At 46.4% G+C, this 27,829-nt stretch overlaps 2 protein-coding genes across 4 annotated transcripts; both read left to right on the forward strand.

The window, feature by feature from the left end:
- The first annotated feature begins 213 nt into the window (after window positions 1-213).
- On the forward strand, window positions 214-18,157 carry abcd3a (ATP-binding cassette, sub-family D (ALD), member 3a). Of its 3 annotated transcripts, XM_085417931.1 has the most exons (23): window positions 214-383; window positions 895-925; window positions 1,015-1,113; window positions 1,994-2,082; window positions 3,311-3,380; window positions 3,648-3,745; window positions 4,177-4,300; window positions 5,571-5,627; window positions 6,381-6,523; window positions 6,596-6,665; window positions 6,848-6,917; window positions 7,065-7,162; window positions 8,734-8,825; window positions 9,023-9,114; window positions 9,192-9,258; window positions 9,334-9,397; window positions 9,620-9,697; window positions 9,779-9,844; window positions 10,213-10,302; window positions 10,371-10,490; window positions 14,962-15,066; window positions 15,836-15,892; window positions 16,680-18,157. In XM_085417931.1, the coding sequence occupies exons 1-23, from the start codon at window positions 277-279 to the stop codon at window positions 16,755-16,757; spliced, it is 1,965 nt and encodes a 654-aa protein (XP_085274057.1). In that variant the 5' UTR covers window positions 214-276; the 3' UTR covers window positions 16,758-18,157. The 3 variants fall into 3 exon arrangements, with proteins under 3 accessions (XP_085274057.1, XP_085274058.1, XP_085274056.1); XM_085417930.1 differs by lacking the exon at window positions 214-383 and having other exon boundaries at window positions 416-925; XM_085417932.1 differs by lacking the exons at window positions 3,311-3,380; window positions 3,648-3,745.
- A 139-nt stretch (window positions 18,158-18,296) lies between these two features.
- Window positions 18,297-27,482, forward strand: LOC146661475 (tartrate-resistant acid phosphatase type 5-like). The gene is made up of 6 exons (XM_085417933.1): window positions 18,297-19,876; window positions 23,184-23,374; window positions 24,949-25,076; window positions 25,301-25,492; window positions 25,764-25,911; window positions 26,192-27,482. The coding sequence occupies exons 1-6, from the start codon at window positions 19,801-19,803 to the stop codon at window positions 26,429-26,431; spliced, it is 975 nt and encodes a 324-aa protein (XP_085274059.1). The 5' UTR covers window positions 18,297-19,800; the 3' UTR covers window positions 26,432-27,482.
- The last annotated feature ends 347 nt before the right edge of the window (window positions 27,483-27,829 follow it).

The raw sequence follows: 27,829 nt of genomic DNA on the forward strand, positions 1-27,829 counted from the left end.
TTGTTTTTTGTATGTACATTTATTCACTGACTGTTTTCATTCATTGTTACTGATCTCTTTGGCAGTTCATCCATTCCTATATGCATTTGTACTTGACGCGTCAAAGTAAAAATAGATAAATAATAATGATGATAATTTACTATTATTATTATTATTATTGCAGCCACAGGTAGGTGGCAGTAATGCATCTCTATAGTCGTTGTCAGCCGCCGATACAGAAGAAGAAGACTTCGTCCGAAAGACCGTGGAGCGCAGGCCGGTCGTTGTGTCCCAGTCATGGCGGGTTTCAGTAAATATCTGACAGCTAGGAACTCCTCCATAGCGGGCAGCATTTTGTTTGTGTTCGTGCTGCTGAAGCACAGGAAGCGGACCAAGTCAAACAGGTAAGCGGCTGCTGTGTGTCGCTCAGCAGCTGGTTGTCAGCGACAGTCATGCTACTGAGGAGCGGCTAGCAGCTGACAGGCGACCTGCCGCTGCTCGGCGCTCCCGAGGCTCCTTTCTAAGCAGGCACGTTTTCTGTGTGCTCTTCGGGGTCCTCTTGTTTCGGCATACATCCCAACACGAACAGAAATAACGTGTTCCCGACACACTGTCGCACAGCCAGAATTCTGTGGCTTGGTGTCTTCTACTGTTTCTTTCTCAGTAATGTCGTACTGTCAGCCAAAGTTGTGTGTGTAATCTAATAAGCTAGTGTGTAGTTATCTGTCAGCCACGACAGCAGTAACCCCGCTGGCAGGTGACGTGGTGAATGTTGTGGGAAAGAGGTCGCTCTGAGGCGGTGAAGGCTGAGGCTGTAGTCCCGTGTGTGAGTCCTGTAAACGGGCCTCATGCTACAGGATGGCAGCGGAGGCCACAGTTACCAGCGTGTTTATCGTTTAATGCCCTGTTTTTCAGAGGAAGCTCAGACCTGGTGCTGAACACGCAGGTATGTTGAAACACCCTGAGCGGAGTGTCCAAAGTCTACATAATACTTAGTTTGGTGCATTTAATTCTTGTCTGAACCTCTTCATGCAGAAGGATGGCAAAAAAGATCGCGCAGCTGTGGACAAAGTTTTCTTCCTCCGGATCCTCCGGATCCTCCGGGTCTTGGTGCCTCGCGTTTTCTGCATGGAGGTAAGAGTGGACTCGAACCAGCGACCGCCTGCACTCACTGCTCTCTTCATATAGGTGCTTTGGTTCGACTCCAGGCCAGTGGACAGTTCATCATGCCGGTGTAGACATGCTGCACATTTCTTCTGATCGCGGCCCTTACATGGATGTTGCGTTTGAAGGCTTCATGCATGGTGTACACACTGCATCCTTTATTCTAGAAACTAGCAGAAGAGCCAGTACAGACCCTCACATATCTGTAGGACCTCCCAGAATACAAAGCGTACGTGGCTCCGGAAAGTTCCGGATCAGCAGGTTGCTTTGGTTCGTGTCACAGTGAGGTTACTGTGTTCACATCATTGTCAGTGAAATGAACACAGCAGGTGTATGAATATGGTACTCTGACAGTAATGACCTGATGATAAGGTCGTAGTGATACCAGCTCTTCATCTTTGCTTCCTTCTGGTCAGCATTATGTTGAAGGCACCTGTTGCCAGTCCTCCCATTGAAACGTACTGGTGCCCGTGGTGTTCGATTGGCCGCTCTCTGACATTTTCATGGTTATTGGTATTAAATTGTGATTCTAGTTTTGTGACAGCCCTAATCACTGAGGCCTTTCACCTATTTGACCAGTGATGACTGGGCCAACCATAAACATTGAGTCTGGTAATGGTTGAAAGATACTGGGAAACAGTTTCCACAGCGTTGCTGTGATTGCAGCAGAGCCCTTTGACACAGAGACAATAACTCCACAAGTCAAGGTCGCCGCCACATGGCTGCTCCTGGTCTCGTCTTATCTCATCAGTTCATTAGATACGAGCAGAGTCAAAGGTAGGACCATAAACATCTGCAGTCTTTTACACACTAACCAGTCTGTGGGCGCTGTCTCCCCTCTCCTCCACAGGCTGGCTACCTGATGTTTATTGCTGCCATGCTGGTGGCCAGAACCTACTGTGACGTGTGGATGATCCAGAACGGGACCATGATCGAAAGGTCAGGCTTCAGTGTTTACGATGTTTCTTTGTGTTACAGGAGTAAATCAGACGACACAACAAAGATGAGACGGTGATAAATCACTAGAGTGGGGGGCGGGGCAGTGTGTGGTCGTAGCGTCGGCGATGTTGATGCCCTACCAGGCCGAAGCAGAGCAGGGGGCGTTCCCGGCTTTCTCTGCTGCTGCTCACACAATGAAAGTTTGAAAACGTAACGTGGATTCTGCTTTGCTGTCTTTACAGGAACTGATGACTGTGTTTTGGTTCTTCACAGTGGTATTATAAGCAGAGACAGCTGTGTGTTCAACACGCACTTTTGTTCCTACATGTCAGTCATACCAGGGGTAACTGTCAACAAGTGCTGTGTTAGAAGAAGCCATTAACATGGTAGCTCTAACATCTGCTTTGTGTGCGGTCTGTGAGGTACAACGCTGACCTGTGGTCGTCATGGGGACGTGTAACATCCTGGCACAGGTTCACTGGAATGCTGTTCAGTGTGTGCTCATTACTCCGGCCGCCGGCTCTGGATCAGCTGGCTCGACCTGCAGCTGGTCAGACGTGGCGTGTAGTATGAACTTGTTCTGCTTCAGAGACTGTGTGCGCCGTTTCACGTGTCACATGACCCTGGCACACAAAGCGCTGCGTACGAGTGCTGCATCTTTGTAGGAGCAGTGAAAGGCGCTGCATTGTTGAGAAGCGCCTGAAGCTGAGTTTTTCAAACGCAGACTTGTTCTGTGTGCACTCTGCAAATGTCAGAAACCCAGGAGAGAGAGAGCTGGGCGGGACCCAGATGTGCTTTGATCCATGTCTTCACGGTGGAGACCGTCACGCTCTGATCCCGGAGTCGAAGCTGCTGGAGAGCAGACTGAACTACTGTTGATTATAGATTTGATATTGCTGCAGCTGTTGAATTACGAGCACACACTGCACTTGGGTTTGGGCTGCCATATTTTGTTATTTTTCTGTGCGATTAGGTGGATCTGACAAATATTTGTAATGTATGTAACAAATGCAGTTTACACATGGCCCAGTGATGCCTCAGAGTCGGGCCTCTGTGCACAGCAGCTAATAACATGGAAATGCATAGATTGAGTAGTGTTCCAGTGTTGCTCCGTGTCAGGATCCACCGTCCTCTTTGTGTCACATCATAAATTGCACACAGCAAGCTTCAGTGTTTGTCTCTGACCTTGGCTTTGTTTGCTCATCTTTGTTCTTGTTGTGGTTTGCAGTGCAATTATTGGTCGTTCCACTAAAGATTTCAAGATCTGCTTGTTGAAGTTTATTGAATTCATGCCAATTGTAAGTGTGAACTCTGGAGTCCTGAGGTTTGTGACACCCACGTTGATTTCATGCTCCCACATCCCATCATCACACTAGCATGATCTGCTTGGCTAACTGTGTGACTGACTGCTTTTCATGGCACAGAAACTGGTGTAATTATCACACTGACATAAACTGAGCATGGCTGATTGTCTGTAGTTTGCATGGCTTTCATCACCTCGAGCTGTGTTCCTGCACGCTGTTCTCCTGGGAGCTTTCTTTGAATGTCTGACTGGCTGTTTCCAGATATCCTTGGTGAACAACTTCCTGAAGTTTGGTCTGAATGAGCTGAAGCTGAGGTTTCGTGAGAGGCTAACCCAGCATCTCTACAACCAGTACCTGCAGTAAGTACACCAGTGATGCTGTGCTCGTCGTGTGCAGAGGGTTTCACCTTCAGTGCATGTGAGACACTGACAGCAGCAGGGTTAGGCTGCTGTATTTAAACTTCAGTGAAACGAGTGGCTTTGTTTGCTAAATCTGGGGAGCAGATGTGAGACGGTGTCAGTCGGCTGTGGTGTTGAAGCCTCTGTGTGCCTGTGGTCACTGAACACCTGGAGCATGTTGTTCAAATGCATGTAAGCCAGGCCTGTGTGGCTGCAGCGTTCTCTTGTTTGCTACTATCAGCTCGGCACTACTGAACTTTGACCCTGCAGATGTAACTGAGGAGAGCCAAAGCAAACAGCGTCAGCCTCTCTTCCATCACAGGGACTCTGACCCGACTCGTGGTGATTAGAGCTGTTGTGTGATTGCTGCACTCTGTTTCCTGCTTCTTCAGAGGTTACACTTACTACAAAATGGGAAACTTGGACAACCGTGTAGCCAACGCAGACCAGCTGCTGACACAGGATGTGGAGAAGTTCTGCAACAGTGTGGTGGATCTGTACTCCAACGTCAGCAAGGTACTCCATACATGTTAATGATCAATCAGCTGCACTCCCCCATCATGCAGGTGTAATTCGGCCACAGTGGGATGTAAATCCACTGTACACATCAGAGTATCATCACCCCGTGGGGCGGGTGGATGGAGAGCAAGGTGACACCGCAGAGTCAAACTGATATCATGGATATATGTAGTAAAAACCTCTGACTGCAATAATTTAACAAGATCGTCGCCTGGGCTTTGAAATGGATAGCAGAGGTGTGGTTACCAGGAGGCTGAGGGTGCAGTGGTGGGAGGACTGGGCCACATCACACCGTTCACTGTGATACCAGTATAATGTGCAGAGCTGGCTGAGTTTCTGTCCGTCACATAGGCACCGAAGCACTTTTTTTTTGTAGAACATGCAAGCGGCCGTCGTTATTACCGTCTTTTTCACAAAAGAAGCCACACTTAAAATCAATCCTTTGATTTTCTCAAAAATCGACAGCGCGCCTTATGTATGAATTCTGGTTGTGCTTACTGACCTCAAACCGATTTTATGTCCACGGCGCTCATGTCAAAATGTTTCAGTACAACTTTGCTAAGCTACGAAGCCGCAGACTGGAGCCTGGTGGAGTGATGCGCACTGTGATACGCACTGTGATACGCACTGTGCTTCAACATAATATTACAGTATTGTGTGCATAAGGAGCCCAAATGGCTCCTGTTAAGACATGTGCATGAAGTGGATTTTAAAGTCCATCAGTGGCGCAGTCGATCATGAGAACAGAGCAGCTGTGAGAGAATTCAACATTAATGAATCGATGGTACGAAGTGCAGGAAGCAAGAAGAACGAGTCAAGTTTGGTTTTCTTATAATCCCAAAAAAGACATGTTTGACTTATTTATTGGGCACACTGCAAAGCAGCTCTTTAGCTAGTGTGGATATACATGCTGAGGATATGTCGGCCAGTTTCCACTGGAAATGCCTTTTGGTTAAGCTGTTGCATTGTTGTACAGCTGCACATAAAACAGCTGCTTGTTCAAGTGAAAAAGTATTTTGTCTCGCGCCAGTTATATCGTTATCGCACATTTTCAAATATATGGTGATAAATATTTTTGGCCATATTGCCCTGCCCCAGTGGTGGGGCTGCCCTCTACCACGTGGGCGGGGCTTTCTGTGCGGGACGTGTTTGCGTCTGTAGCTACAGCTGTTCACTTTCTGTTTGGTGTCTCTGCAGCAGCTCTGGACTCGTGAGGCCTGCTGTGGCGTTTCCCTGTGTCTAACTCTTTCCTGTTTGTGTCCTGCAGCCTCTGTTAGATATTGGCCTGTACATCTTCAAACTGACAAGTGCCATCGGTGCCCAGGTAAGCAAGTTTCCAAGAAATGTCTTTATTTTGGGATGGAACGAGTACAATGATTCCTGTTGGTTCTCAGGTCTGTGTGATCAGCACTGTCAGCTGTAGGCTTGTCTGGGCTGGTTGTAGCAGGACTCCTGAGTCAGCAGAAATCACCTTCCTCCTCATCATGAAACGCTTCCTGTCTTTCCCTCTGCTACAAATCACCCTGACATCTGCATCTCCTCCATCTAGCTGTCCAACAAGAGGAGAGCTGCTGCTTGAAGCCCTCTGTGTACATGTGTGCTCACACAGCTTTCTTCCACAGTATGACTGTTGTGCGTTACCACAGCTCCCATTGTGTGCTTCCACAAAGACATGCTTCTGGCCTTCCCTTCTTTAGGCATCTGTCAGTGTGCATGTTTCTTTAATTTGTGCGTTGGAGGACAGAGCTTGGTCCAAAGCCTGCGATGGCTGAAGGTCGGTGGGTCGATCGCTGTCTGGTCCAACATAAACACCTAAAGTTCTCCTTCTGAACTCAAACAATCCCGAGGTTGTGCTACTGTGTTGTACCAGAATAAACGTGTCTAACCAGAGTTCAGGTGGCCTCCAATAGTACTGAAGTATTTCTACTCAATCAAAGGACTGTCGAAGTCGTTTTTGACCAGGATATTTCCTCCAGTGAGGGTCCACCTCCTTACATCTGTTACGTCTTCTCATTGTTTGCCGCGGGCACATCTTAAGCTCAGGTGTGCTGCTGTCTCTGTATTCATCATCACCTAGGGTCCAGCCAGCATGATGGTCTACCTGCTGATCTCAGGGCTGTTCCTGACCAGATTAAGGAGGCCAGTAGGCAAGATGACCGTGACTGAGCAGCGTTACGAGGGCGAGTACCGCTACGTGAACTCTCGCCTCATCACCAACAGGTAAGCCTGTCAGCCACTCGTCTGTTACTGTGCAGGCCTGGCGTGTTTGTTAACGATGCATCTTCTCATCAGTGAGGAGATTGCCTTCTACAATGGGAACAAGAGGGAAAAACAGACCATTCATAGCGTTTTCCAGAAACTGGTGAGTAGCCCTGGGTTACCCAGGCTGAGGGACTGTGCTTGACCTCAGTAAGTACTCATGTAGAGAAACTTAGAAGATGCAAACATTTTGCTTTTGAAGGATGAAACCAGTAAAGCAGGAGAAATGTCCAGTTCCTGGTAACTAGAGTGAATATGGGAGTGTAATCCAGACTGTCCTTCCAGGTGGACCACCTGCATGACTTCATCTTCTTCCGGTTCTCTATGGGTGTCGTGGACAGTATAATTGCTAAGTGTAAGTAGCTGTTTTGCTGACGTGCTCCTCGTCCAGTCCTCCACCGAGCATCAGTAACAGCCTGTAACAGAATGAAGCCATTTTCATCACGTTCACCCCAACAACATAAAGCGTCGTCCTGTGTGTGCACGTGCTGTTCCTTTGCAGATCTGGCCACCGTGGTGGGATATCTGGTGGTTAGCCGGCCGTTCCTGAACCTTTCCCATCCACGGCACACACACAGCACACACTCGGAGCTGCTGGAGGTGAGCGGAGCTGTACTGTAACTTAACACGCGTCTGAAAGAGTACTTTATAAATCCTGACATTTGTTAAAGCCGCGATGATCTAGATTACAAATGTAATAATGAACTGTAGCTTCTGTCAGCATCGCTAGAACAACCTTGACTTTGTCCTCTGATAGTACTGTGGCAGCAGGAGGTACAGTCTGAGGTGTAACCTGGCAGCATCAGACGGGACGAACAGGTGTTACGTTGAGTTTGGGTCAGGTGATCGTGGGATTGTGGCATTAACAGGGAGAGGGGGGCTCAAAAAAGACTTTTCTTTCTTATTCTCATTTAAAATGTCTCGCTTTTATTAAATAATTATCTGAATCTTACAAAGTGGTGATCGGATTAAATGTATAGAAGTCCATTACTGTATATAGGAGCTATTACGTCTAATATACTCTAGTAAGCTACAGTACTTTGGGAACCATCTGTGCAGTTCTGTTGAAGAACGATGTTGAATCCACAGATATTGTAGAAAAATTGATTTCTGTGCTTTGGTTTTACATGTGCATTAAATTAAAGTTGATTATGTCGATTAAGCATTGTGAGGTGGACGGTGGTTACCTAATATTGTTGCTATAAGTTGGCGACCCTGTTAGTTAGTTTAATATTTCTGCTAAGTACTCTTTAAAATACCAGAATAGGGAGGATGGTGCAGGTTTAACTTTATTAGATTGATCAGTGTTGCTGAACTATAAGATGTTTTGGCTGCAGTGTATTCTGTGTATAACAGAATAGCTTCAGTCTCTTGTTTTTAAAAACTTGAGTATGAACTTATACAAAATGCAGCAAGATATTTATAAAAAAGACACTATATCAGATTAATTTAGGTATCGGCAGATATCCAAATTTGTGGTATCGGACATAAAAAGTGTTCTGGTGCCATGTGTAGTGTGGCACTGCAGACCTGTGGCTTTCTATTCAATGGTAAGGATGCGTTTCAGGTCATTATGTAACAAACAGGAAAGTAAAGTAAACACTTCTGTGCAATATGTGTGATGCATTACACTTTAGAGCACCAACTCTAACACTGATCACAGCAAAGAGGGGACATGCAGCATGCAATTATATTGCACACTATGCTGCGATGCTGTTGACTCTCAGAGCGGAGTTATATATGGATCATGGAATGGGAATTCCCACTGGTGTGTCCAGCCTCCTGTGGCAACAGTGGAGTATCTGGAGGATGAAGTGTTGCCTTTAAATGGCTCCGTGCTTCAGTCTATCTGCTGCCAGGCTCCGCCTCCAACTATCCGGGAGCTCCGTGCCGACTGATTCCAGATCTGTGAAAGGGTCCATGATTGATTTGATTTTTCAGGGTGTCTGTGAACTCGGATTCTGTCCTGATCATTTTCATGTCTGTCCAACGATGTGGCGTCCCTTCAGTCCTCATGTTAGACGTCCAGCATAATTAGTTTTCACACGTAGATTTAATGCTTTATTAACTGTATGTTTATGCTGCAGTCGGGACGTGCAGCAGGAGCGCAGCTTTAACAAACTGCTGTAGTAATGTTTGGGCTTTGAGGTTTGACTGATTGCTGTTCGTAGGACTACTACCAGAGCGGCAGGATGCTGCTGAGAATGTCCCAGGCCCTGGGCAGGATTGTTCTGGCTGGCCGGGAGATGAGCCGGCTCTCAGGGTGAGTGTGCAGAAGGGGGAGCTGTGCTTTGAGCCAATATTTCCTTAGAGCTTAGATTTGACTGCTCATCTTTAAATGGATAATAATGTCCTACAGCACTGGCATGATGAGCGCTGGCTGTCTGGGTTGTGTAGTGTGTTTCCAAACACAGCTGGTGTGCTGTTCACTGAGGATGTGTTGAATTGTGCCCCCGACAGGTTCACGGCTCGTATCGTTGAACTGATGAAGGTGCTCAAGGACCTTAATGCTGGCAAATACGAGCGCACCATGGTGTCCCAGCAGGAGAAGGGTACGCATGAGTCCTGATGTACTGTGAAGTGGATTTGCGACAGCTGCCATCATCATTTGTTTTTCCGCTGTGTTTAGAAGCAGATGCTGCAGAGAAACTGGTCCCGGGCAGTGGTCAAATTATTAACAAAGACAACCTCATCAAGTATGTGCTGCTTGTGTGGTTTCACTTTGTGCTTTAGTGCGATATCGAGTGTGATTTATGTTTTCCTCTCTGCAGATTTGAGAATACTCCCCTAGCAACACCCAATGGAGACATCCTGATCAGAAATCTTACGTTTGAAGTAAAGTGTGCATGCATTACCTCATCTCCATCGAGTACTACGACATGTTTTAGGATCAAATACTTATTTCACTCAGTGGTGTGCTGACACAGTTCAAACTTTTCGTGGCTGCATGTATGTGTGATGCTGTCTACCTGAGATCAGCCGGGGCTCAGATAGCTTTGTCCCTGTGTCTGATGTTCAATGGGACGTTGTGTAGACGCTGTTCTCTCTTTTCTGAAGGTGAAGTCTGGCACTAATGTTCTTGTGTGTGGACCCAACGGCTGTGGGAAGAGCTCCCTGTTCAGGGTGCTGGGAGAGGTAGGGCTGCACCATCAGTAATCAGTTTAATCTCAAGCTGGTTTTACTTTTATGATGTGGATTTATTTGGTTGTGCTTTAGCTGTGGCCTCTGTTTGGTGGGCATCTGACAAAACCTGAGAGGGGGAAGCTTTTCTACGTCCCACAGGTGAGTCTTCAGGAGGCGATGTGTGAGCTTTACTTTAACTCTGATGCAGTTTGAGGAAGATGGTCTCTAAAAATGAGACGGGATAAAACACAACACTGTCAGAGTTTATTTATAGACTACTCCAGAGTCTCACTGGCTTCCTGCACTTTTCACAACCTCCCTGTTCACCAGGAGCATGCTAGTGTGTTAAAGCCTCCTGTGTGTAAACACAGGTCTGAGCGATTCTTCAGTAGATGCTCATTTCATGCCCAAATATTGTTTGGAGTGTAGGTCTCTGCGGAGATGTTACCCACAACACGTTTAAGGGTCAGCTTGGAAAGCACAGCATTAATGCATCCCTTCACAAGTCCTCCTCTGTTTCTGTCCAGAGACCCTACATGACTCTGGGTTCTCTGAGGGACCAAGTCATTTACCCCGACACCCATGAAGAACAAAAAAGGAAAGGCATCTCTGATCAGGTACGACACTGCAGATTTCCTCCACACTGCCACTGTGTATGTGTGTATGACTCTATATTTGTGTACAGGTGCTGAAGGAATACCTGGATAATGTTCAGCTGGGTCACATCCTGGACCGGGAGGGCAGCTGGGATACTGTCCAGGACTGGATGGACGTTCTCAGTGGAGGGGAAAAACAGAGGATGGCTGTAAGGACTCAGTTGTACCTCTCCACATGCTGAAAAGCACACACCAGCCATTGGTTTGCATATTCATGCTGAACAGCCATAAACATGTGTTAAACTCTTCAGGCCTCCACTGTCACCTCCACTGTCACCTCCACTACTGTCAACTCTACTGTCACCTCCACTGACACCTCCACTGTCAACTCTACTGTCACCTCCACTGACACCTCCACTGTCACCTCTACTGTCACCTCCACTTTCACCTCCACTGACACCTCTACTGACACCTCCACTGACACCTTTACTGTCACCTCCACTGACACCTCCACTGACACCTCCACTGTCACCTCTACTGTCACCTCCACTTTCACCTCCACTGACACCTCTACTGACACCTCCACTGACACCTTTACTGTCACCTCCACTGACACCTCCACTGACACCTCTACTGTCACCTCCACTGACACCTCCACTGTCACCTCTACTGTCACCTCCACTTTCACCTCCACTGACACCTCTACTGACACCTCCACTGACACCTTTACTGTCACCTCTACTGACACCTCCACTGACACCTTTACTGTCACCTCCACTGACACCTCCACTGACACCTCTACTGTCACCTCCACTGTCACCTCCACTACTGTCAACTCTACTGTCACCTCCACTGACACCTCCACTGTCAACTCTACTGTCACCTCCACTGTCACCTCTACTGACACCTCCACTGACACCTCCACTGACACCTTTACTGTCACCTCCACTGACACCTCCACTGACACCGCTACTGACACGTCCACTGACACCTCCACTGTCACCTCCACTGTCACCTCCACTGACACCTCCACTGACACCTCCACTGACACCTCCACTGACACCTCCACTGTCACCTCTACTGACACCTTTACTGACACCTCTACTGTCACCTCCACTGTAACCTCCACTGACACCTCCACTGTCACCTCTACTGTCACCTCCACTGACACCTTTACTGACACCTCTACTGTCACCTCCACTGTCACCTCCACTGACACCTCCACTGACACCTCTACTGTCACCTCTACTGACACCTCTACTGTCACCTCCACTGTCACCTCCACTGTCACCTCCACTGTCACCTCTACTGACACCTCCACTGACACCTCCACTGTCACCTCCACTGTCACCTCCACTGACACCTCCACTGACACCTCCACTGACACCTCCACTGACACCTCCACTGTCACCTCCACTGACACCTCCACTGTCACCTCTACTGACACCTCCACTGACACCTCCACTGTCACCTCCACTGTCACCTCCACTGACACCTCCACTGACACCTCCACTGACACCTCCACTGACACCTCCACTGTCACCTCTACTGACACCTTTACTGACACCTCTACTGTCACCTCCACTGTAACCTCCACTGACACCTCCACTGTCACCTCTACTGTCACCTCCACTGACACCTTTACTGACACCTCTACTGTCACCTCCACTGTCACCTCCACTGACACCTCCACTGACACCTCCACTGACACCTCTACTGTCACCTCTACTGTCACCTCTACTGTCACCTCCACTGTCACCTCCACTGTCACCTCCACTGACACCTCTACTGTCACCTCCACTGTCACCTCCACTGACACCTCCACTGACACCTCCACTGACACCTTTACTGACACCTCTACTGTCACCTCCACTGTCACCTCCACTGACACCTCCACTGACACCTCCACTGACACCTTTACTGACACCTCTACTGTCACCTCCACTGTCACCTCCACTGACACCTTTACTGACACCTCTACTGTCACCTCCACTGTCACCTCCACTGACACCTTTACTGACACCTCTACTGACACCTCTACTGACACCTCCACTGACACCTCTACTGACACCTCCACTGACACCTCTACTGACACCTCCACTGACACCTCCACTGACACCTTTACTGACACCTCTACTGTCACCTCCACTGTCACCTCCACTGACACCTTTACTGACACCTCTACTGACACCTCTACTGACACCTCTACTGACACCTCCACTGACACCTCCACTGACACCTCCACTGACACCTCTACTGACACCTCCACTGACACCTCCACTGACACCTTTACTGACACCTCCACTGTCACCTCCACTGTCACCTCCACTGACACCTTTACTGACACCTCTACTGACACCTCCACTGACACCTCCACTGACACCTCCACTGACACCTCCACTGACACCTTTACTGACACCTCTACTGTCACCTCCACTGTCACCTCCACTGACACCTTTACTGACACCTCTACTGACACCTCCACTGACACCTCCACTGACACCTTTACTGACACCTCTACTGACACCTCCACTGTCACCTCCACTGACACCTCTACTGTCACCTCTACTGTCACCTCTACTGACACCTTTACTGACACCTCTACTGTCACCTCCACTGACACCTCCACTGTCACCTCCACTGACACCTCCACTGACACCTCTACTGTCACCTCCACTGTCACCTCTACTGTCACCTCCACTGACACCTCTACTGTCACCTCTACTGTCACCTCTACTGACACCTTTACTGACACCTCTACTGTCACCTCCACTGACACCTCCACTGTCACCTCCACTGACACCTCCACTGACACCTCTACTGACACCTCCACTGTCACCTCTACTGACACCTCCACTGACACCTCTACTGTCACCTCCACTGTCACCTCCACTGACACCTCCACTGTCACCTCCACTGACACCGCTACTGACACCTCCACTGTCACCTCTACTGACACCTCCACTGTCACCTCTACTGTCACCTCCACTGTCACCTCCACTGTCACCTCCACTGTCACCTCTACTGTCACCTCTACTGACACCTTTACTGACACCTCTACTGTCACCTCCACTGACACCTCTACTGTCACCTCCACTGTCACCTCCACTGACACCTCCACTGTCACCTCTACTGACACCTCCACTGTCACCTCCACTGTCACCTCTACTGTCACCTCTACTGACACCTTTACTGACACCTCTACTGTCACCTCCACTGACACCTCCACTGACACCTTTACTGACACCTCTACTGTCACCTCCACTGTCACCTCCACTGACACCTCCACTGTCACCTCCACTGACACCTCCACTGACACCTTTACTGACACCTCCACTGACACCTCCACTGACACCGCTACTGACACCTCCACTGACACCTTTACTGACACCTCCACTGTCACCTCCACTGACACCTCCACTGTCACCTCCACTGACACCTCCACTGTCACCTCTACTGACACCTCCACTGTCACCTCCACTGTCACCTCTACTGTCACCTCTACTGACACCTTTACTGACACCTCTACTGTCACCTCCACTGACACCTCCACTGACACCTCCACTGACACCTTTACTGACACCTCTACTGTCACCTCCACTGTCACCTCCACTGACACCTCCACTGACACCGCTACTGACACCTCCACTGACACCTTTACTGTCACCTCCACTGACACCTTTACTGACACCTTTACTGTCACCTCCACTGACACCTTTACTGACACCTCTACTGTCACCTCCACTGACACCTCTACTGTCACCTCCACTGACACCTCCACTGTCACCTCCACTGTCACCTCCACTGACACCTCCACTGACACCTTTACTGTCACCTCCACTGACACCTCCACTGACACCTCCACTGACACCTCTACTGACACCTTTACTGTCACCTCCACTGACACCTCCACTGACACCTCCACTGTCACCTCCACTGACACCTCCACTGACACCTCCACTGACACCTCCACTGACACCTCCACTGACACCTCCACTGTCACCTCCACTGACACCGCTACTGACACCTCCACTGTCACCTCCACTGTCACCTCCACTGACACCTCCACTGTCACCTCCACTGACACCTCCACTGACACCGCTACTGACACCTCCACTGTCACCTCCACTGTCACCTCCACTGACACCTCCACTGTCACCTCCACTGACACCTCTACTGTCACCTCCACTGACACCTCCACTGACACCTCCACTGTCACCTCCACTTTCACCTCCATTTTCACTTCTACTGACACCTCCACTGACACCTTTACTGTCACCTCCACTGTCACCTCCACTGTCACCTCTACTGACACCTCCACTGTCACCTCCACTTTCACCTCCATTTTCACTTCTACTGACACCTCCACTGACACCTTTACTGTCACCTCCACTGTCACCTCCACTGTCGCTCCTTTCTTTTTCTGGCCCAGCCAGTCATGGTTTGGCAGATGCATGAAGTTTGGGCTTTCACCCTCTGCGGGGTCGGGCCTGCGGGGGATGAAAGCCCTTCTCTGCTTGCTAACAGACACATTTGAAGGAGCGCTTTATTCTCACACCTAAACCGGCAGTGTGATGCAGGAGTTGCCCTGTGGCTGTGGATTTGAGTATCATTTTCAGTCAACTGGTCAACTTTTGGAACAGCAGTGACTGACTTACCTAACACATCTATTTCATGTAGATGGCCAGACTGTTCTACCACAAGCCCCAGTTTGCGATCCTGGATGAGTGCACCAGTGCAGTGAGTGTGGATGTTGAGGATTACATCTACACCCATTGCAGGACGGTATGTCTTTGCATATACATAAATATAGCACATGAGCACATTCGTTTACGTCTGGGCCCACATTTGTTGGGGGGGCTCTGCTGAACTGGGGCCAGTTAGAGAGTGACTAAATTATGTGAACCTGCTCACTGGCACGACTCCTCCCGTCCAGTTTAATCATTTCTTCATTCAGTCATATCAAAGTGCATCTTGGAATTCATTGGTTTCTAGAAGTTTCCCTGTTTACAGAAACTGAACAGTTAAATGTTAGTTTGACTTCTCAGTGATGTCAGGGACTGACCTTGATCTGAATTCATTGCTTTCAGAATAGCATCTGTCCAGCGCCCTCCTTTAACTGTTGTCAGTCTAAACTGAAGCTGTCAAGTCACTGAATCCAGATCAACCTCAGAGGGCTCAGCCAGTCCTGAGCATGCAGGTTCTACTACTAACTAAACTCAGACACGCAGAAGCTGCTATCAGCTTTGAAGAAAGAGCAACAAAACTGAGGTGTTGGTCAAAAAGCTGAAAAGTCAGAAGCGTTAGTTAATCAGCCACCACACAGCTCACTGGCTGCTACCCAACAAGGCTCTCTGGCACTAGAGCTCACCTTTCTCTGGCCTGAAGTACCTTTAAACTCTGATGGGGGTCAGCTGTATGAACAGGTCCATTTGGAAGGAGGCCCTGCTGGGGCCGTAGCACACTATGAGCTTTTGCAGCAGGGTTGGAGATGATGTGGCAAAATCTCACCATGGTGTTCTTTAAAACGGGGGTTTGTTTTTTATCTCAACAGGTGGGCATCACCTTGTTCACTGTGTCTCACAGGAAATCCCTGTGGAAACATCATGAGGTAGGACTGGATGTTCTTATGATTCAAAGTGCAGATCCTGTCATTGTGTCAGCGCTCAGCTTCATTGTTGAGGCTGAGCAGACCACTCATAGTGCAGATTTGGGAGCAGTGAGTCTGTGCATAGTTCAGACTAACACGTCTGTAACGTTCAGTGATTAAGGCTTCAAACAAACTGTATTCAGGGTGGTTTGTTGTTTCAGGGGCACCAAAGCTTCCCCCCTCATCTACTCACTATGATTAGAAGCAGAGTCATTACGATGTCCAGTGTTGATAAACTGTACAGTATGTGATGTGCCACACACTGTGTAATGTTGGCCGCTGAGTCTCTTGATCTTATTGGTCGCGATCATGAAGAGAGGAATCCTATTGGTTGAAGCTGTGCTCGGATCCATGCTGTCACCGCTATGCTAACGTCAGTGAAACGGTCAATGCTACGACGTGCTGGTGCTTTTATGACTGAGCTTATCCTGAGCCTCCTTGATGTCTCATTGGATTACTGCTCATTAGTTTGTGCAGTATAGTCAACCAATGACAACAAAGTCTTTGTGTCACTGTAGAGTAACCTGTGAATAGTGACGGACCTCCCAGGTCTTCTTCATGTGTGTACAGAAACATGTTGATCTTGGTGCTTACTGTTACCTAACCATCTGACACGTGGTTACATTTGTAACTGGTCTCTTTGCTGTTGTAAACGACATCTTTGTATTGGTAAATGTGTTTTAACCCACTGGTCTCTTTATTTCTCTCCTTCCCACACTCACTCTGTGTTTCTGGATCTGTCCTGTAGTATTATCTGCACATGGATGGACGAGGAAACTACGAGTTCAAGCCCATCACAGAGGAAACAGTCGAGTTTGGTTCATAACTACCAGCTGCTGACACTGGCGCAGACTTCCTGTTGATTTAGAAACCCGTCCTGTGTTCTTTCTGTTTAGTGTTTTTGTTTGGTGGGTGGGTTGCACTCGTGGCAGCAGTTCAAACTACGCACTGTTAAATCCTTATCACTGTTGTCCTGTCGAAACAATAATTTGTTCACTGCCAAACGTCTGTTTCCGGCCTTTAGGCTATTTCACACTAAGAAGTAGACTCATGCTACTGTGTCACCACTGCAGTCATGGATCATAACAGTACCAGGTTTGCTTGTAATGAGGAGCAGGAGCTGTTCTTCATGTGAGTGTGATGCTGCCTACATGTGTCTGTCTGGGAGCTTCTGACTGAAGATGAGAGTTGACCGTTGGACGGTCCTTCACTCGTAATTAATGTTTTAATGAGCTCATTTATGGAAGCAGTTGTGAGGAGGCGAATCCTGTGGCATCACAAACACATCACACAGGACATCTCGCCTTGTTGCAACCACTCACATTTCTCACTCTGGGTCCGCCTCGCTCTCGGCTAACCTTTAGCTAAACTTGGTTCAGATTCACAATGACGGCTTATTTGTTTTTGTTTGTTGTTTTCAATTGTGGTACCAGGGGGACATCTGGCACTCCACCTACAGGTGACGACGCCAGCAAGCATTTCAACTTTCACATGTAGCTGTGGGTCATAACGAATACCTGTGGGGGAGTTTGTGGGGAGGGACCCCTTATCTGATGGCATAAATGTGCTTGCTGCTTCTGTCATTACTGGCTGTTTCCCCTCCTCTCAAAGCCAAAGGATAAAGGCCGTCTAAATGTGTCATGGAGTTAAAACAAGTTTGCTCGATGACTTTTTCTCTGGCTGTGGGACAAAGTTATCGAGGCCTGTGGTTGTTTCTTGTTAAACACATAAGTACTGTCACAGACGGCAGCCTGTAGTTTTCCAGAACTTTGCTCTTGTTTATAAAGCTGGTCTGAATATCTTGACTGTGTGATCGGACAAACAAACAGTGGAGAGATGGAGAAGCAGAATGCAGCTCGTTAAGCTCAGTGCAGCGTTTTTATGAAAAACTGTTGGTAACGGCACGAGCTGTGTTTCTGGAGCTCAGTCATTTGAACCTGGTGGTTGTCAAGCTGCACCTTCTCCTGTTTTTGATCAGTGATGATAAAACTGGTCCACACTTAAACACCAAATCATGACTTTGAGCATTTCCCTTCCCGATGTGTCATTACTAATTTCCATGAATGAAATGTAGATTCTGTGGGTGGTGGGACTGTGTTTGTCTTGGGGGTTTGTACCTTATACTAATGTTTTAAAAATGTAAAGGGGAGCCTTAACTGTGTTGGTATTTTCTATAATTAATGTTATCTCACCTCAGATTAATGAAATAAAGAGTTGTAGAAACGATTTTTGTGTCTGTGCATCCACAGAGAGATGGATTTGTAACGTTTTAGAACAGCCCAACGTTTCCAGTTATTCGTTTAACGAATGAAATGGTGCAAAGTGTTGAACTGCCACAGGTTAAAAATAATAATTTCAGAATTATACAAAAAGACTTTTTTGGGGAACTCAACATGGGTAGCAAGAGCTGCTCTGCAGTGATGGAGGTCGATCTTGAAAGCGATCCAGCACATACCTCCACCCCTCCTGGCTCTCCACTCTCACTGCAGCTCAACCTGTCCATCAGCGTTGAGACCAAGAGGAGGCTCAGAGCTGATCTCTGATGTGAACCATCTGCCTCATCTATGACACGCCTCCCCGCCGTCTCGCTGTGCTTACATGTGTGCTGGTCCAGCTCCTGCTCATGAATCCATACTGCTGCTTGCTGATCACGACATCTGTCTTCACCCTAGTTTCAGACGCTGTTTCCATATCACACTGTAGTTGCTACAGCCTTGCACATCAACCCTGTTCCCGTTCTCTACCTGAGCTCAGTTAAACATGGAAAAACATGATTCTATAAACGGGGTGGATGAGGACTCTTGTATAAAGTGCTGAGAGTAGAAAGGCGGTGCATGAGAGCCAGTCCATGTACCAAAATATAAATGTGTACGACTGCTTTTCTTCATACGTTTATTACTTCTATCTGTAATCGCTGTCAACAGGAAGTCCTAAAAACTCCCTGAAAAGCTTTGAGTTGATCCAAAACGCCACAGTGAGACTTCTCCTGTACTGGCTTCCTTTGAAGTTCTCCCAGTTTGGATTCACCATCTCTATTTTTAAGAAACTTAAAAACATTGCTTTTCATAAAATTACCACAAAAGAACTAAACGTTGTGTTGGTTGATTTTATTTCTGTTGTAACAATGTTTCTCTTATTTGCCCATAAATAGTAACACAATTACAAGGACAATGCACCTGTGAGTTGTGCAGCATCCATGAAACACCAAGTTTTTTTCTACCAATGTCACATTTTCTGTTATTGATACGTGGGTGTTGTTTATCAGAGGGGATGACTGAAGTGTGAAGAAACTGTCTGGCACTACATCAGTGAAAGTGAATTCACTTCCTACTGGAACGAGCATGGTTATCTTGGAGGGTGGACGGTCCCCGGCTGGGTGGGATTGTTGCAGAACATCATCACTATCTCTTGCTTTTCCACGGAGGGTGACAACATCACACTGCTGTGACCCTGTCAGTGCACCAGTCAGCATAGCGCTCTCTGCACAGCCTGTATTTAGTTAAATTACTCTAATTTAGGAATTGCTGTCATCGTTAGCCTTGAATGATAGTATAATAAAAGTTGCACACTGTAACCACAGGAAACACCCACACAGGTGTTTAATCTCGTTATGTTTTTGCTTTTTTCAGAGGTTTGTCTTTAGAGCTTCCTTTAAAATCATTTCATGCAGAGCAGAAAATACTGCAAGATCCGTGTGAAGGTCTGCACTTCTTTTACTCGCTGCAGTGTGTCACAACGTGTCTGCTTAGAGCAACTGCAGTCAGTTTGTACTTTGACCTGCTGATCAGCTGATATCCTGTTTTTCTCGCCCGGCCTGATGCAGGAAGTTTCAGGTTTGTTTCGGTTTTAAACGGGAGCACAGTGAAGCCATGGACAGGCTCATGTGTATAGTGTTGATTCTAAGCTTTCATAACTTGTGGAAAGGCCTCGACGCTGTGGAACAAGGTAGGCTGCTGCTTATGTTAGTCAGTGTTAGGTTTGATTTACAGTGTGATGACCTGTCACACAGGAAGTACATGAGTCGTGATTAAGGACTCTCAGGTTCGAGCCTTATATTTGAGCTTAAACATATTACTTTGTTTCCTTGTTGTGACAGGCTGCTAATAAAGTGCCCAAAGTTACAAAACAGGGTATTTGCCAAGTTGTGTGTTTAGTGTAGCTGCATCATTGGTTCATCCCTTGAGCTGGGTACCTTTATAAGGCTTGAATGACTGATAGGTCAGCGTTATAATAACGATAATATTTATTTGTTGGCCCCTACAACACAAAATAACAAGAACAGTTTTAGAAGATAGGAATACTAAAAAGTTAAGGATGATTAGAGTTGACATGCAAATGAAAATGTTAAGTTTTGAGCTGAGATTTGACTCTGTCAGAGTCGAGCTGTTGAAGGTGTAGTAATGAATTTCAAAGTCAAGGTGCAGCGCAGCGAAAGACTCCATCACGTGAAGTGTCCAGTTTGACGTGAGGAGCAGCTGACTGAGCAGAGGACATGAGAAGGAGTCTAAGGCTGAAGGAGGTCAGAGTCAAAGAACCAAAATATTGTACTGAATACAATGTGGATAGGGAGCTAGTGAAGCTGAGAATGGGTGCAACAGTCATTGGTGCAGATTTGTGTAGATGTACCATGTGGAGCCAACTGAGAAGTTTGTTTTTGAGGAGAGCAAAGAGAATGGTATTACAGTCTCCCAAACGTGAGGTGGGCAGGGCATGAGCCAGCACACGAGTGCTGTGTTGAAAAAGAAAAATGCAAAGTCTGGCAACAATCTGACTCCCTGGAAGCAAAATATAAAGGAATAAGATGTCTTGAGACTTTTGCACACCATTTAAATAAAATTAACAAAAACATCAAAAGATGTGTTTTTATTAGTGCTGTCAGCGTTAATCTCCTTAAAATGACCTTAACGCCATAACTGCATTAACCCAGCAAATCTCCGTTAGCAAGTTAGCGCAGATTGCCCAATGCGTGGGGCTGCGCCGTGTCAGCGCGTTAGCGCGGTTAGCTGTAGTGTTATTTAGGTCAGTCATTCTCAAACTGTGGTATGCGTACCCCTGGTGGTACTTGGGCTCTCTCTAGTGGTATGCAGGAAATCTCCAATTGTTTTTAGGATTAAAGAATATACCATTGTGGAGGTTTGCAAAGACGACATGAGACTTCACGAGACTCTTCTGGGAGCCCGAGTCAACCAAAAAACGTCTCCCTGAGCATGAGTTCTCTATGAAGAGCAGCCTTTCCTTATTGCCAGCGGTCGCAGCCGCTACAGAGCGCTGGCAGGCTCGTTTCCCTGGGCCTTGAAACTGCAAAGGCGGCAGACAGCGCCGTGCTGTGGTGCCAAAATGCTGTTGGTAAAAACACAGCTGTTTTCCAAGGCGCCGCCGTGCCACGATCCCAGCCACCATCGATGAGTCAGAGGCCCCCGGGAGAATCGGTGGATGGGCAGGAGATGCCGTCGGAACTATCACCTGGATGCCAAAGCTCCTAGTAGCCAGGAGAATACGATCTGGTTCTTCTGCGAGTGAGCGGTAATCCTCCAAGGCCAGCAGCGGGGAGTTGGCGAGGCCAGCTGGCACTGGTGCCGGCAACTGTCGGAGGAAGACGTGAGTGAAGAGAAATCCGCCATCATCCATTCTTAGCAAGGACAGCGTGCGCTCCATGAGCTCAAGAGCGGTACCATCACCCAGGCCTGAGAGAGAGAGGAGTATCTTGGCCCGCTCTGCATCGGAGAGGGAGTAGCGGCGCAGCAGCAGCGCCTTGAGAGCGGTGAATTTCCCTTGGGTGGGGGGAGCCCAGAGAAGGGTCATCACACAGCGGGTCATCGCAGCAGATCCAGCGAGGCCACCACATGGTGTTATTTTGTTTCTGAAATGCCACAAAGAGCAAACTGAGGTTCGATGTCCACGGACCACGAAGAGTTGTGAAGCCAAAAATCCGGCAGCTTAATCGCCACAACACAAATTAAACTGTACAGCTCTGCTATCACTTCCAGCATAAATGAAGACAGGAAACTAAACAGCAGTGACGTTTGTAGGGTTACTGAAGTTGGGCTAGCTGGTATATAATGATGTGCTACGTGACCGCTAACTACACAGCTATGTTAGCATAACACAAACAGTGAAGATGGAGGATGAACGCTAACTTTTTTCCACTCTGTAAAAGTTAACGTGAGGGTTCCCGATGGTTAGGGACAAATCCAGTCGCCATCGGCGTAACTTTGTGCTGAACATTGGGGGGGTCAAGATCTCTGTCTAAATAAATAAATAAATCTGAGTAAATTCCCAGATGATTAAACATTCAACTATTTTGCTGGTAATAACTGAAATGAGTAAAGAAAATCAACAGCCTATTTATGCAAGATAATTCATAATTTTATTGGGGGGGGGTTATATTGGTTGGGTCTGATTAATGGGGGGGGGGGGGGTCATAACCCGCCTAATCCCTCTGGAAATTACGCCCCTGGCAGTCGCATGACAGGATGCTGTAAACGGACCAAACTTCAGTCAGGAGAACAACTGCAATACGAGGTTAGTCATTAATATACTGCTGCATGGGCTGGAGTTACATCGTAAGGGTTTAAAAACTGAGCTTTAAAATGAACAGTGGTAATAAAAACCGAGAGAGGCCAACAGGGCTTGATCAGATTAAACAGAACAAGATCGAAAGCATTAAAACATGTTGAAAACACAACAGCCTTAATAATCTCAGAGTAGTTTGGACTGACGCAGGTTTCATCGGGTCATCACTTAAAGATTGGCTATCCCACCTGCTGTGAATGTTTTAATGCAGTACAGTTGTTATTATTATCACTTGTCACGTCCTGTTTATGAAAGTTAAAATAAAATTCATTCATATAAGAAATAAAATTGTCTTGTGTAAACTATATGTGGTGTTAAATAGGCCCATACTACTGTACTTTAATGTCAGTCATAAGGGTGGTACTTTAAGAGCCATATATTTATTGAGGTGGTACTCATTGTGAAACGGTTGAGAACCACTGATTTAGGTCATATGGCACCACTAGAGGGCAGCATGGGGCACAATATTTAGTGCTGTTGTTGCCCAGCCAAAGTAATAAACAAGAAGGTTGTGGGTGTGAATCCACCATCTGGCCAGGGCCTGTCTGTTTGAATGTTCACCATTTGTTTTCATTAAGGCATTTCACACATAGTTTTTAAACCACAAAACCATTCACATGTATGTATCTGTCTGTGGATGGTGCACATGTGTTGAGAAAAGTGTCTTCATTGTCTGTAGGTGTGCTGAACTTTGTGGTGCTTGCAGACTGGGGTGGGCTGCCTTTTCCTCCTTACTACACTGCTCAAGAGAAAGCTATTGCTGCAGAGATGGATAGACTGGCCCAATCCGAGGGGGTGGACTTTGTTCTCAGCCTTGGAGATCACTTCTATTTTAGCGGCGTCAAGGATGTGGAAGACCCACGCTTCAAGGTATATCATATCAGGACCCATGCATTAACAGCTGTTGATATATTCTGTTGAGCTCTTCTTGTAGCCCCAGACTTTGCGATGAATAGCATCTCTTCAGAGTTTAGTCTACCCTAAAGGATTCTGCAGGGTGATGTCATTTCCTTGGCTAAAAACTAAAATGTTACAAATCAAACGCATAGTTTTAGATTTGTAGTTAGCACTTCTCACTGGTGTTGCTACACTCTTTTACAGTGAAGATGAGCAGGGATAATTTATTCACTGCCAGTTTCTTTGTGAACTTCACAATAGGTAAGAGAACCAAAAGAAACCCATAGCAACAGGAAGCTTGTCCATGTTTAGCTCTGCTGGACTCCAGAAAGCTGCAAAATGTGGCTTGAGGTTTCCAAAGAAACACCCGATCACCATATTCCCTGCAAAGTGAAGACTGGAGGGACAGTACTGGTACCCAGTGTTGGGAAGTTTACTTTTAAAGCATATTCCACTACAGATTACAGAATACATGCCCCAAAATGTAGTTTGTAACATATTCTGTTCAGTTACTCAATGTGAGTAAGGGATTCTGAATACTTTGGATTACTATTGTCATGCTTTTACAACTACGTGAATGTACTGCTGCTGTGTGATTTATTAGTGTTACTGAGGCTACTCACCACCGAGCTGGCATTAGTTGAGGTGAGGTCATAGTCTGCTTTCAGAACTGCACATGATTATTTGCACCTAGCAGCTTGTTAACGCTATCATCAGTCTAACAGACTGCAGGCTAAGAGTTGTTGACCCACTACTGATCACGAGCCTCGTCACATGAGTCACGGTGTGATACAAGAACGGAGGCGTGATAAGTATGTTTCAGGTGGAACCATTGTGAGACCTTGCCTTACCCTGTCATGTGACCTGTTGAGGTTACCTGATGTAAATGTCAGGCACCTGGAAGAGAAACTGCATCGTAGCCAGCAGACAGTTGGTGATGTAAGGCAGCCTTTATTTAAAGATGATTATTCACAGTGGACATAGATAACTTCTTTCACTCCTCTTTCAAACCATCTGTCTTCTCTGCCCACAATGTGAACACTGACATCCTCGAAAGACCTTTGTCCTTGAGATGCAGATGTCCTGGTAAACTGGTAAACGTCAGTGTTGAGGTTTCCGTTCACCTCCGTGCGCACGGCACAGTCCAGAAACAGTGAACAGTTATCCTTTGCCCTGGTGTGTTTCTATCCACAGAGCTCATGTGAGCAGTGAAGGCTTCTTCTTCCTGGGTTCTGATTTTGACCCAGGTGTCATCCTCGTATCTGTGCCAGTGGCTAAGTGCTTTATTTTCCGCTTCCTCCATGTAAAGCTTGGCTATAATGGGTGACACTGGGGAGCCCATGGCACACTCATGTTTGTGGAATAAATCCATAGTGGGTCAGTGACTCTCTTGGGTTTAAATACCTCAGGTTTTAGACTTGCAGAAGCTTCTTTGATGACAGGTGAAACAGAAGGAGTCCAGTACTTTCAAAGCTTCTTAGACTACCATGAGCTGGACGACTGAGAGCCTACACAGACATAAACTGTGAGGTATTTCTCCTCCACAGAACACGTTTGAAGGTGTCTTCTCGCAGCCATCTCTACTGGATATACAGTGGTACCTAACTGCTGGAAACCACGACCATATCGGCAACATCTCAGCACAAATGGCTTACTCTAACATATCCCACCGATGGTAAATATCAAGCAATACAGACAAGGTTTGAGTGAGAAGGTCAGTCTTCTTACACCTGTAGCTTTGACCTGAACTAGTTATCATGTGACTTGCATTAAAATCGTGTTTCAGACGTTGCTAAAACGTGCTCTGATGTTTTGTACACTCGTTTCTGTGATAACTGAGATGATTCAAGGTTCCAGACCTCAGTGTTGCTTGGACGTTATGATGTGTTGTCTCTGTAGGAATTACCCAGCTCTTTATTACGATCTTCAGTTTACTGTTCCACACACAAACGTGTCAGTGAGCATCCTGATGATTGATACGGTGGTGCTCTGTGGAAACACCAATGACCAGGTCCAGCCTGTGGGACCAGAGGACTCCACGGCAGCAGCAAACCAGTGGAACTGGATCAGTGCTAAACTGGCCAGCAGCAGGTGATTCAAACACAGATTCGTTTGACCAGTTATCTGCACAGATGTCACTCAATACAAAGATACATTTGTGATTTATTAAAGGTTTGATATACAACTGTGTGACAAATATTACGCAGAATGAGGATTTAAATAAATATACAGTGTACAGAAAACCAAATAAAGAAGAGCATCAAAGAGAGGGAAACATACACCCAACAGTTTAAACCAGTTAGCTCTGCTGGTGTTGCTGGTCCCTCTGTGTGGGAGTTTAAAGGCTGTCTGGCTTGTGCAGGTCTGACTATGTGGTGGTGGCTGGTCATTATCCTGTGTGGTCTATTGGCAATCACGGACCTACAGCCTGTCTAGTCGACAAACTACGGCCTCTGCTGAAGAAGTACGGAGTCACCGTTTACCTGTGTGGCCATGATCATGATCTGCAGGTGTGTTCACATACAGAACATCACTTTCACCAGTTAAAACAAGGGAGTGAAGTGTCTCCATTATATTCAGTCCATCGCACTGACCTGCTGGGACAACCAGTCCTGTGCTATGACGTGTTGACCAAGTGTTTCTGACTGCTGATCAGTTTCTGTGCCCCAAACCAGAGGATATCATATTAATGTTAAACAAAGAGATGCTAGTTCCTGATCTTTGTGTAGAAAGTGTGACAATCCAACCCATCAAAAGAAGACGCAGTTTCTCTGTTCTCTCCTCCAACAGTTCATCAGAGAGGATGATGGGAGCTCGTATGTTGTCAGCGGGAGTGGGATGGTCAGTGATCATTCCACTCGTCACATCAGCAGTGTCCCTCCGTCCTGGCAGCTCTTTTCCAGTCCTGTCAATCACACAGCAGGAGGCCTAGCTTTCTTCCAAGTGACTGAGCGTCAGATGACAGTCAGTTACATGCAGACAGATGGGAAATGTGTTTACCAGGCTGAGCTGCCAAAACGCAAAGTCTGAGGCCGCAGAGATCGGTAACCATCAGGAGCAGCCATGTTTGTTCATGTGCTGCCCAGCTTTGTGTCATGTACTCTGGCACTCTGTAAATATAAAACCTTCATTTTAATTACAACTTTTAATTATTGTGAAATTAAACAGCTGTTTAATCAATAACAGTTTCAAATGCAATGCTTTTCACTTCTAATCTTTATGAATAGATCAGCGTGTATGTGTACATACCTGCATATGAATATGTAGGGAAATATATATGATGCCACATCACAACAGCAGCCGCTTCAAGGCACTTTATATTGTAAGTTAAAGGTGCTGCAATAACACTGCAGTTACTTTGTTGAGTACTGTTGCTTCGGTTACAGAAAAGCAGCCTGTGTGAAGAATAACATCCTCGTTACTATTTTGTAACCATCAGCATTGTTTTCTTTGCTTTTGTTAAACAAATTTAATGTAAATTCAGTTTCACATTCATAGTCACAGACGGTTTAAAAATAATTAAGCACTGATCGGCTCCTGATCAGTTATCGATCAGATGCTGTGATTGATGATGATGATGGTGATAATCATCTATAATGAAGCTACCTGATTGCGGGTGACGTCAAAGCTTTGTTCTTTAGAACATGTGCAACGTTCCCTCTGGAATCAATATGTTAGCACAAAGTAATAGAAGTACTTGTTTTCTTGAAATACACTTTCAACTTTTTTCTCAGAACGATTGACAACATTTTTCTCTTAATGTGTCCCTAATACGTCTTTGTAATATATGGAGTCCAGTCCCACTGATGAATCCGATATAGTGTTTTTAATCAATAAAACTGTTTTTTAATATCTTGCTGCTTTTTGTATGAGTTCATACTCTAGTGTAAATAAACAACAACACTAAGGCTATTCTGTTAGACCTGTATGCAAAAAATACACTGCACCCAAAATATTTCATAATTCAGCAACACTGATCAATCTAATGAACTTAAGCCTGCACCATCCTCCCTACTCTGGTATTTTAAAGAGTACTTAGCAGAAATATTAAGCAACCTAATAACCTAATAAAAAAATAGGGAGCCACCCCTCACGCTCCACCTCATGATGCTTAATCGACGTAATCAACCTTAATTTGATGCAGTGTGAAAAAAAATGCACAGAATCAATTATTTTTCAAGAATAATTAAATAGATTCAACATCTTTCTTCAACAAAATTGCAGACTGCACAGATGGTTCCCAAAGGAAAAAGTACTACAGCTTACTAGGGTATATTAGACTTAACAATTACTATATACAGTAATGGACTTCTATACATTTTACATCAGATTAAAACTTTGGGTGTCAGATAATTATTTATTAAAAGCTCGACATTTTAAATGAGAATAAGAAAGAAAAGTATGTCTTTGTGCCCCCTTTTCCCTGTT

Source organism: Rhamphochromis longiceps, linkage group LG9 (assembly GCF_057381845.1).
Source record: "Rhamphochromis longiceps isolate RC_006_pf linkage group LG9, R_longiceps_female_GT1.1, whole genome shotgun sequence".
Lineage (NCBI taxonomy): Eukaryota > Metazoa > Chordata > Actinopteri > Cichliformes > Cichlidae > Rhamphochromis > Rhamphochromis longiceps.

Excerpts from the sequence above, each read along its gene's own strand:
- LOC146661475 (XM_085417933.1), top strand. The coding sequence starts at position 19,801 with ATGGACAGGCTCATGTGTATAGTGTTGATTCTAAGCTTTCATAACTTG. Across the intron at positions 23,375-24,948 it reads TGGAAGACCCACGCTTCAAG|AACACGTTTGAAGGTGTCTT; the intron begins GTATATCATATC and ends TCTCCTCCACAG. Across the intron at positions 25,077-25,300 it reads TCTAACATATCCCACCGATG|GAATTACCCAGCTCTTTATT; the intron begins GTAAATATCAAG and ends TTGTCTCTGTAG.
- abcd3a (XM_085417930.1), top strand. The coding sequence starts at position 749 with ATGTTGTGGGAAAGAGGTCGCTCTGAGGCGGTGAAGGCTGAGGCTGTA. Across the intron at positions 3,746-4,176 it reads CTCTACAACCAGTACCTGCA|AGGTTACACTTACTACAAAA; the intron begins GTAAGTACACCA and ends CTGCTTCTTCAG. Across the intron at positions 6,918-7,064 it reads GGACAGTATAATTGCTAAGT|ATCTGGCCACCGTGGTGGGA; the intron begins GTAAGTAGCTGT and ends GTTCCTTTGCAG.